At 33.1% G+C, this 9,402-nt stretch overlaps 1 protein-coding gene across 3 annotated transcripts in view; it reads right to left on the bottom strand.

Moving 5' to 3' along the window:
* Nucleotides 1-4,119: 4,119 nt before the first annotated feature.
* Nucleotides 4,120-9,402, bottom strand: part of Sypl1 (synaptophysin like 1) — a 21,449-nt gene continuing 16,166 nt past the window's right edge. For all 3 annotated transcript variants that reach the window (XM_026395760.2, XM_026395758.2, XM_026395757.2), the window contains exons 5-6: nt 7,613-7,801; nt 4,120-5,553 (exon numbers count right to left, since the gene is read on the bottom strand). In XM_026395760.2, the coding sequence (XP_026251545.2) occupies nt 5,419-5,553; nt 7,613-7,801 (324 nt within the window). In that variant the 3' untranslated portion in view covers nt 4,120-5,418. The remainder of the gene's footprint in view (nt 5,554-7,612; nt 7,802-9,402) is intronic.

Below are 9,402 nucleotides of genomic sequence, written 5' to 3'. Positions count from 1 at the left end.
ACTGGGGATTCAACTCAGGGGCACCAACCACTGAGCCACATCCCCAGCCCTATTTTTTAGAGACAGGATCTCAATGAGTTGCTTAGTGTCTTGCCATTGCTGAGGCAGGCTTTGAATTCACAATCCTCCTGTCTCAGCCTCATGAGCCACTGGAATTACAGGTGTGTACCACGGTGCCCAGGGGATCACACAAAATTTCATAGACGCAATACCAAAATTGCAATCCAGAAGAAAAACAATAAATTTTACTTTACCAAAATTAAAAATCTCTGCTCTTCAGAATGTAAAAGACAAACCCAATAATGAACTTAATTGCAGAACTAGAACAATACCACTACATACCTATTAAAATGGCTCCAATTAAAAATTCTGACTATACCAAGCATTTGATGAAGATGTAAAGTACCTTGACCTTCATATATTACTGGTGGGAATGTAAAGTGGCACAACCATTTTGGCACCTTCTTATAAGTTAAATATGTTCCTATCATAGAAATCAGCTATTCTACTCCTAGGTATTTATGTAAGACAACAGCAAGCATATGTCTATATGAAGACTCATATGTTCACAGCAGCTTTATTTGCATTAGTCCAAAGCTTGAAACAGCCCAAATATCCACCAGCAGGTGAATATATAAACAAATTGTGATAATCTACACAATGGATGAACACTCAGCAATAAACAGAATCTGAGTGCAAACATGGATGAATCTCACATGTTACGTGGAGTAAGTGCCTAACAAAAAGAATGTATGCTGGTTGTAAATACATTTACATTGAGCTCTAGAAAATGCAAACCTATGTGGTTGTTGGGAAATAAGTGGGATGGGTGGGTGAGAGAGGAAGGAAGAAATATGGGGAGGGGACTGATAATATGTTCATTATCTTGATGTGTTGAGTTTATGCATATATATTTCAAGATTTATTAAGTAATTTATATGTCTACTGTATATCAACTATAACCTAAAAACTGGCTTAAAGAATTTAATCACGTTCTTTATAATTCAAATAGCAAGCATGGCTTCACTTGTAAATATTATTCTTCTACAAGCAAAATCCAAGAAAACTGTAATAATATACTTGGCATGACAGTTAAAATACAAAATAATATTATCTTATTTTGATTAGTTTAATTGGTAAATTTCCATGTACTTATTCCACAACATAAGAAGTGCTATTGAGGGCTGGGGATGTGGCTCAAGCGGTAGCGCACTCGCTTGGCATGCATGCGGCCCGGGTTCGATCCTCAACACCACATACAAACAAAAATGTTGTATCCACCAAAAACTAAAGAATAAATATTAAAAAAAAAGAAGTGCTATTGATCAAATTTTATGTTACTAAAATGGTCAAGAGACAACACAATATAAATTTGTGATTGCATGTGCTACACTGAAACAAAAGTTTATAGCTATTGCATTACCAAATAAACATATTTCCTATTTTCATAGATTTCAAGAGTTATGTATTAGAGAAAGGGAGGGTTTATCTAATTTCCAAACACAATAAAGAAATAAAGCTATTAATATTTACAGATGATATAATTATCCACATAAAAAGAGAATCCATATTTTATAAAAATAATGAAAGGTTTGGAAAGGTTGTCTCATATTTCTATCAAGCCAATAAAATCCACAGAACTCTTTGTATAGCAGCAATAAACAATTACAATTTAAAATATAATTTAAATTTACTAATGTATAATAGCAACAAAAACTACATGACCAATAGATGCAGACCATAACTCTGTATGTAGAAAATTATAAAGCTTTATTGGAGGGCAAAAAGATATAAATGAAGAGACATGCCATGTTTGTAAATACAAAGCCTCAGCAATATGACAATTCTCCCCAAATTGAATAGAGAAATTCAGTTCTTTCCAAATGAAATCCCTCACAATTTTTAGAAACTTGAGAAGCTCATCCTAAAATTTATACAAGAGTAAATGGCTTCAAGGTAGCCAAATCAACTGTGAATAACAGTAAGAATCATGATGGTGCTTACTGCGTCAGATAGCAATTTTTTTCTGTATAGCTAAAGAGAACTTAAAAGGGTGACGAGGCTAGAATACAGAACTGGTACAAGACTAAAAAAAGGGATAAAAAATAATGTGGAAATCTGATATATGACATGGGTAGATAAAAGATGAACTTTTAAATAAATGGCACTATGAAAATTGGCTATGAGTACTGAAAAGTATAAAAACTATGACACTGAGCCAGGTGTGGTGGTGCACACCTGTAATCCAGGAGGGAGACTGACAGGAGGATCACAGGTTCAAAGCTGGCCTCGGCTACAGTGAGGCACTAAGCAACTCAGTGAGGCCTTGCCTCTAAATACAAAATAGGGCTGGGGATGTGGCTCAGTGGCCGAGTGTTCCTGAGTTCAATCCCCAGTACCCACCTCCAAAAAAGTATGACACCGAGAAGAAGATTTAGGACACACAAACATAAACCATGAAGAAGATAAATATTAAAATAAAAAACATTTATATGAAAGAAATCATAAAGAGAAAACAAATAAATATGAGAAAATGGCCAAGCTCAATAGCAATTAGAAATACTCAAAGCTAAAAACATCAAAGATATTTCAAGCTCATCAGATTGGCAATAATCCAGTAGTATCAACTACCGGCAAAAACATGGAGCAAGAGGAACTCTTGCATATTGCTGGTGGGAAACCGAATTGGTTACAAGCATTTTGCTAAATAATTTTGTAATACCTCAGTTACAACTGACTATGTATCTCACATTCTAATATTCCCCATTTTTTATGATATGTTCTGAGAAATCTTCACACCGATTTCAAAACAATATTTATTTCTATTTATATTAATGAAGGGCAGGAAAAGGCTGTATTTATAATATTTTATTTCCTTAAAAATAAGATGCAAGTTAAGTACTTGTATAATTATTTTGTACACTCACCTCATGTTATATAATAAAATCATCTAAATGATCTAAAATCATAAAGGACAAACAATACTGCTGTTAACATTAAGAATCTTTGTCCACACAAACTCTATTCACAAAAAAATTAATAAAGATTGTCTATAAATAATTCCCTGCAACCTATCACTTAGGTTAAAGCTTTTATTGCTTGTCTTGAAAATTATCCTATAAATTGCTTGTTTTACCTGAAAAGCAGGTAGTGAAAAAGTAACAGAACTTCTAAGTCTACTCTCATTAGCCTATTAACTTTTCTTCTTCTTCTTTAAAAAAAAAAAAAAAATACACACACACACACACACACACACTGGGGATTGCACCAGGGCTGCTTTAACAATGAACTACATCTTCAGCCCTTTTTATTTTGAGACAGGATCTTGCTAAGTTACTGAGGCTGGTCCTGAACTTGTGATCCTCCTGCCTCAGACTTAGGATTACAGGTGTGTGCCACCAGGCCCAGTCAATAGCCTAATAACTTTTAATTTTATTAACATCATGAACATTTACAATCAGCAGGAAAACATACCCAAACATCCAGGACTCCTTAAGGAATACCGTAAAGGGAGAAGTCTGTACACTTGAAGCTTATCCTGCTTCTTAGCCACAGACCAGCTTCCCCACTAAGCTCCATGGACTGTATGTTAAGAATCTCTACATTAGATGCTACCAAAAATTAGTAATCATAGCTAACACATGCCTACTATTTTCTAGCCTTTACAATTATTTACTCATTTCATTTACTCAGGAACACTCTTTGAGATCAATACTTTCACTATTTCCATTTCTCAGATGAAAAAACAGAGGCATGCAGAGAGTAATTTGCCTCACATTAACTGGCTAGTAAGTGGTGAAGTCAAGATTCAAATTTAGGCAGTTTGTCTCCAAAGCATATACTCTTAATTAGAAATTTTTTTTTATCTAATTGAATAGTCAATTTAAAAAGGCTATTAAGTTATCAGGAAAACTCAGTCTGAGTTATTTAAGTATTTTTAAATGAGACTAAAAGAAAAAGGGATAGAACCAGAGTGTCCAAAGTATTTTTATCTGTTTTATTCCTTGCCAAACACTTAAAAGCACTATTATAATTCTATTTCCTGCTTTAAAATCAGTACCATTTTGCATTGCTGATGCCTTTAAGATGAACATTTCTTTGTAATATAACAATCAGTGCACTCTTTAAACTTCTTTATTAAGTTTGTTGCATTAAAACACATACATTCTCATATTGACAATTTTTGCCATGAATAAAAGCAACAAAAATAAGGCAATAGCAAGATATGCTTCACATATAAACAATCATGTTTAAGAATAGGAAGTCTGGATACCTGTACAACAAAAAGATTAGGAAGCAAAATATGAATAAGTACTGTATTTGGAATATACCCAAAATATATGTGAAAAGACAGTACACTCATAATATAGCTTTCTTAGGTTCCTTTATGATGCATAATTCCTTAATCATCCACTTGTGAAAAAAGAACGAATATTAAAAAATGCAAAATTTGAATCACATTTATCTTCACAATATCAACACTAAACTCAAAGTGGCAACTTCATTGACTCTAAATGTTAAATGTTTCCAAAGTATAAGACAATCTTAATTTTTTTTTTAACCCTCTGCATAGGGTCTGCAATAAAGGGTAGATCATTTATTCTACTTGCAAGGAGACTAGGTCTCAACCTGCACTTAGATGGCATAAGCAACAAAACACAGCAAACAAATATCATTGAGTAATGCCTATACATATAACACCACCTTGCTGAACCGTGTTCTACTTATATGCCAAGCCTATTAAACCACCAGTATAATGGAAGCTTACACATCATGCAACAGAAGTACTTAACCACACATATGTTAGAAATTTCCAAATCTCTGCTCCTAACACAATTTTTAGTACATCTATAAAGTACAGCAGGTCATTTAGAAAAAGAAAAATAAAACATACCTAATCTTTGCAAGTACAAATTGTTTTAGAATATGAAGAATGTTCAGATATAAAATTTGAACTAAATATGTTTTTTTCTAAATATGATTTATAAGGTTTTCTTAAACATAGGTCTTAGGTATATGATCTATACAAACTTACAGTAGTGTTTATTCCAAATAAAGGTTTTTTCTCCTATTATGATATGATAATATAACCATTTCTGAATGAACTATTAAGGCTTAAGGTGTAAACATGTTGGAAGGCAAACAATGAAGAAATTACTGTTATTACTGTTCATTTACAAATGTGTATCATCTCATAATAGGCCCCTGAATTTTCAAATTTTCATGTCAGTATACATTTACATCTTAAATTCTTAGGAAAGGCACAAGTTTTATGTAAAAAAAAGCAGCAAAATTTTAAACCCACCAATTTATTGAAAAAGCCATTACTTTTATTAGAAACAAGCGCTTCTGAAGATGTTGGCAACAAGTCATAGTACAGACACATACTTCATACAGTGTATCTCTCTCTCCCTTCAATTATATTCCAGCAGGAGGTGGCACACCTCCTTGGCTATGGGAAGCAGAAGTATTTGATGGACTATGTAAGCTTGTCTCTTTGTACACAAACCAAGCATTTCCTCCCCAAAGTATCATATTCAGAAAGCCAAAGATCTACAAAAGAGAAAAATAGACATGAAAATCTAATATCTACTTTCTTTTAAATATTTAACATTTTTAGGAAGTACATCATTTCATTTAATGTCTACTACCACATAGAAAGTGAAATAAAAAAATAAAAACTTTATTTCAAACTACGAAATTTGGATATAATAGACTTATTCTAAAAAATAAAACTAAATCTCTTAACTATAAAACACAAAAATCACAACTAAAAATTATTACAAAAACCATGAAATTAGATTTTAGAAAACAGAAATTCTCCTTTTATTACTTTGTATTTAGATTTTGGTACTTCAGGGTGAAGAGTTGCAATAGGAATCTGGGCTTCCATCTGTTGGGGCTTTCATTTTCTCTTGTCCAGAATGGTTCTGAACTGTCCGTGTACTCCTTTTTTCTACTTCCCTTTTCTCTCCATCTACTGCCATTTCTTTTACTCCAATACAACAGCTATAGCCAGAAGAATTTTACTTAACATCTTATATGGATCAACCCGAATAAATTAATCTTCCCTGATAAACATCTGACCAGATGAAGCCTCATAGGTGAATAAACTCCAGCTACCTTATTTTAACAGTCCTTTATAGATATAATAGTGAATTATGAAGAGTGGGATAAGAGGCTTGAGGTAACAGTACTTCCATGTTACTAAAGGGCATATGCTTTATATCTTTTTGTGTATTTATGCAAGAAAGTTTTCTGAAATTGTTCAGTTCAAAGTACTGTTATAAAGTTCAAAGTACTAACTTTGATTAATTACAAAGTTATAAAATAAATATTTGGTAAAATTCCTTTATTAATGCAGAATTCATTTTACCTACCAGGAACATACTTTCTTTTCTTTTTCTTTTTTGGTGGTACTGAAGCAATCCGGGGGGTTCTACCACTGAGCAATACCCTAAGCCCTTTTAAAATTAACTTTTGAGACAGGGTTTCACTAAGTTGCTGAGGCAGGTCTCAAACTTTCAATCCTCCTGTCTCAGCCTCCTGAGTAGTTGGTATTACAGATATGCACCACAGTGCCCAGTGGAAAATATTTTCTTAAAAACATGACACACATGAGACCTCTCTAAATACAATATGCTTGGTATATTAATAATATTTTAAATAATGCACTTATCTGGTAAAACAGCAAACAAAATAACATTTAATACATTATATGGGCTAAATTTTATAGATTATTTAAGAAACCATAAAAGTATCACTTTCATGTACTATGTTACTCAAACTCTAATTTAGACAGCAGGCTCTAAGCTAGATGTGGTTCAAACCTTGGTGAGTCATTTGGGTCAATTAACATATGAGCTACACTTTTCCTAATTTTAAAATGGTTATAATACTACCTTTCACATTCCTTTTAGGATAGCTGAATAACTTGAGATACAAAAGCACAATGCCTGGCAAATAATTTCAACAAAAGTTAAAGACATTATTATAAGTGCCTTTGAGGTTAAAGTCCTGCCTCATCAATTTTAATAAAGCATAAGACTTATTATTAGGATCGTATTAATAGGATCTTATTCAAACCAGCTCACAATAAATAATTTTCTTGACTTTTCTTCATTGTTATATAGTCTATATCATAACTAGGATCCTGACAGCTTTGGTACAAATAAAAACCAATACATTCGGGCTGGGGTTGTGGCTCTGTGGTAGAGCACCTAGCACATGAGAGGCCCTGGGTTAGATCCTCAGCACCACATAAAAAATAAGTAAATAAAATAAAGATGATATTGTGTCCAACTAAAAAAATAAATATTAAAAAATACGTTCATGGGCTGGGGATGTGGCTCAAGCGGTAACACGCTCGCCTGGCATGCGCAGGGCACTGGGTTCAATCCTCAGCACCACATTAAAAAATAAAATAAAATAAAGATGTTGTGTCCACGGAAAACTAAAAAATAAAAATTAAAAAAATTCTCTCTTCTCTCTCTTTAAAATAAAAATACATTCATTCAGAGATTTATTGAAAGTTATTGCTTTCTTAAATTACTAGTAATTTAATTTCTAATAAAAAAAATAAAAATTTATGGCATAAATAATGCATACATACCACTGATACATTTAGGGATCCCATACTAGTCACAGAATGAAAATAACACATCACTTCTGGCTGTTTACAAGATGAAAGTTCCTGAAGAATATTATGACCAGTAGCTATTTTAATATCTGTAAGAGCTTTAGCCCAGGCCGATGTGCTCACCAACCACAAAAAAGTGGCAACCAGAGTAACAACAAAGTCCTGAAGCAAAAATATAGGGAGTTAATAATGAGCAGTCAATTAAAAAATACCACATTTCAAATCTACAATGAGACTGAAATTACATTTAATCCTATGGTACTGACAAATGGCCTTCATGATACTTTATTAAAAAGGTCATACTTGGCTAGAGATGTAGCTCAGTTGGTAGAGTGCTTGCCTTGCATGCACAAGGCCATGGGTTCAATCCCCAGCACCAAACACACACAAAAAAGGTCATACTTAATTCAGTGAATACTGGTTACTAGCATAGTACCTGACGTACAACAGTTAACAAGACTCATCTGGAGTATGAGATTTTTACAGCAAAAACCAAAGTTTTCCAAAGTTTTCACCACAGTCTCCTCTCAACCACTTGTCCCAAGATCATATCTTAGACCCTGTTATCATCAATGTCTGTGTTCTTCCATAATCTCCTTCAATCATTCCCCTGTCCAACATCACTTCTTTCTGGCTCACTCTCTGGCTTCCCAATCCCAAAAGTTTTTTGATCCACTAAGAAGTCTGACCCTACCACTTTTTAACTTTCTCAAGTTCACTCATGTTCTCATTTTCCTTAATAATTTATATTCTAAGGTTGTTATAATCTCTTTAATACATTCAACTCCCTTATTCTTATCCTGCTTTTTTATAGCAATTCTACCCCTGGCTAAATCTAATTCTCCATGAAATGGATACTGGAATGGTAAAAATAATAAAACAAGATCTTTCAAAATTCACAGTCATGATGAATTTGTAGTCATGAATTTAAAAAATGCTTATATTAAAAAAACAAAAAACTCCCAAGACACTTTATTACTAATAATTTTCTACTGAATCCTTTGCTATTTATTACATTTCCAAGAATATAATTGAGGGTTTTAATATTTTGGATAGTTTTTAACTGAACTAACAAGATAAAGAAAGGGAAAAAATTATTCTCCACACCAATCAAATCTCTGCTGAGCGACTCAAAACAGAGCAGGGAGGAAGAGTATGAGAAGAAGATTACCATTAAATAGGGACAAGAGGTGCGTGGGAATGGGAGAGAGAAGGGGAATTGCACGGAAGATGGTAGGAGACCCTCATTGTTATATAAAATTACATATAAGATGGTGTGAGGGGGAAGAAAAAAAGAGAGAGAGAGAAACATGTCACAGTAGATTGGGTAGAAAGAGGTGAGGGGAGGGGAGAGGAGGGGAGGAGAGGTGGGGATAGGAAGGGTAGCAGAATATAATAGACATTAGTATGGCCCTATGTATAAACATGGGTATATAACCAATGTGATCCTTCAATCTGTACACGTGGAAAAATAAGATTATGTACCCCATTTGAATCAAATGTATGTCAAGATCATTGTAATGTTTTGAGCAACTAATAAAAAAAATTAAAAAAAAAATCTCTGCGGAGGAACTAAAATTTTGTCCAGTTGTACTCGTTACAAGAATCTAAATATCATTTTAAGTATGGATTTGTATAACATAAAGCATAAGTACTACATTGTTTGGCTGTCCTGAAAATTAATGACCAAAGTGGAAATAATACAAAATTTATAGATTTGATGCTACCCTAAGCATATAGATACACTCAAAACTATGAGATTA

Source organism: Urocitellus parryii, chromosome 3 (assembly GCF_045843805.1).
Source record: "Urocitellus parryii isolate mUroPar1 chromosome 3, mUroPar1.hap1, whole genome shotgun sequence".
Classification (NCBI taxonomy): Eukaryota; Metazoa; Chordata; class Mammalia; order Rodentia; family Sciuridae; genus Urocitellus; species Urocitellus parryii.
This window is presented reverse-complemented; position numbering and strand designations above follow the sequence as displayed.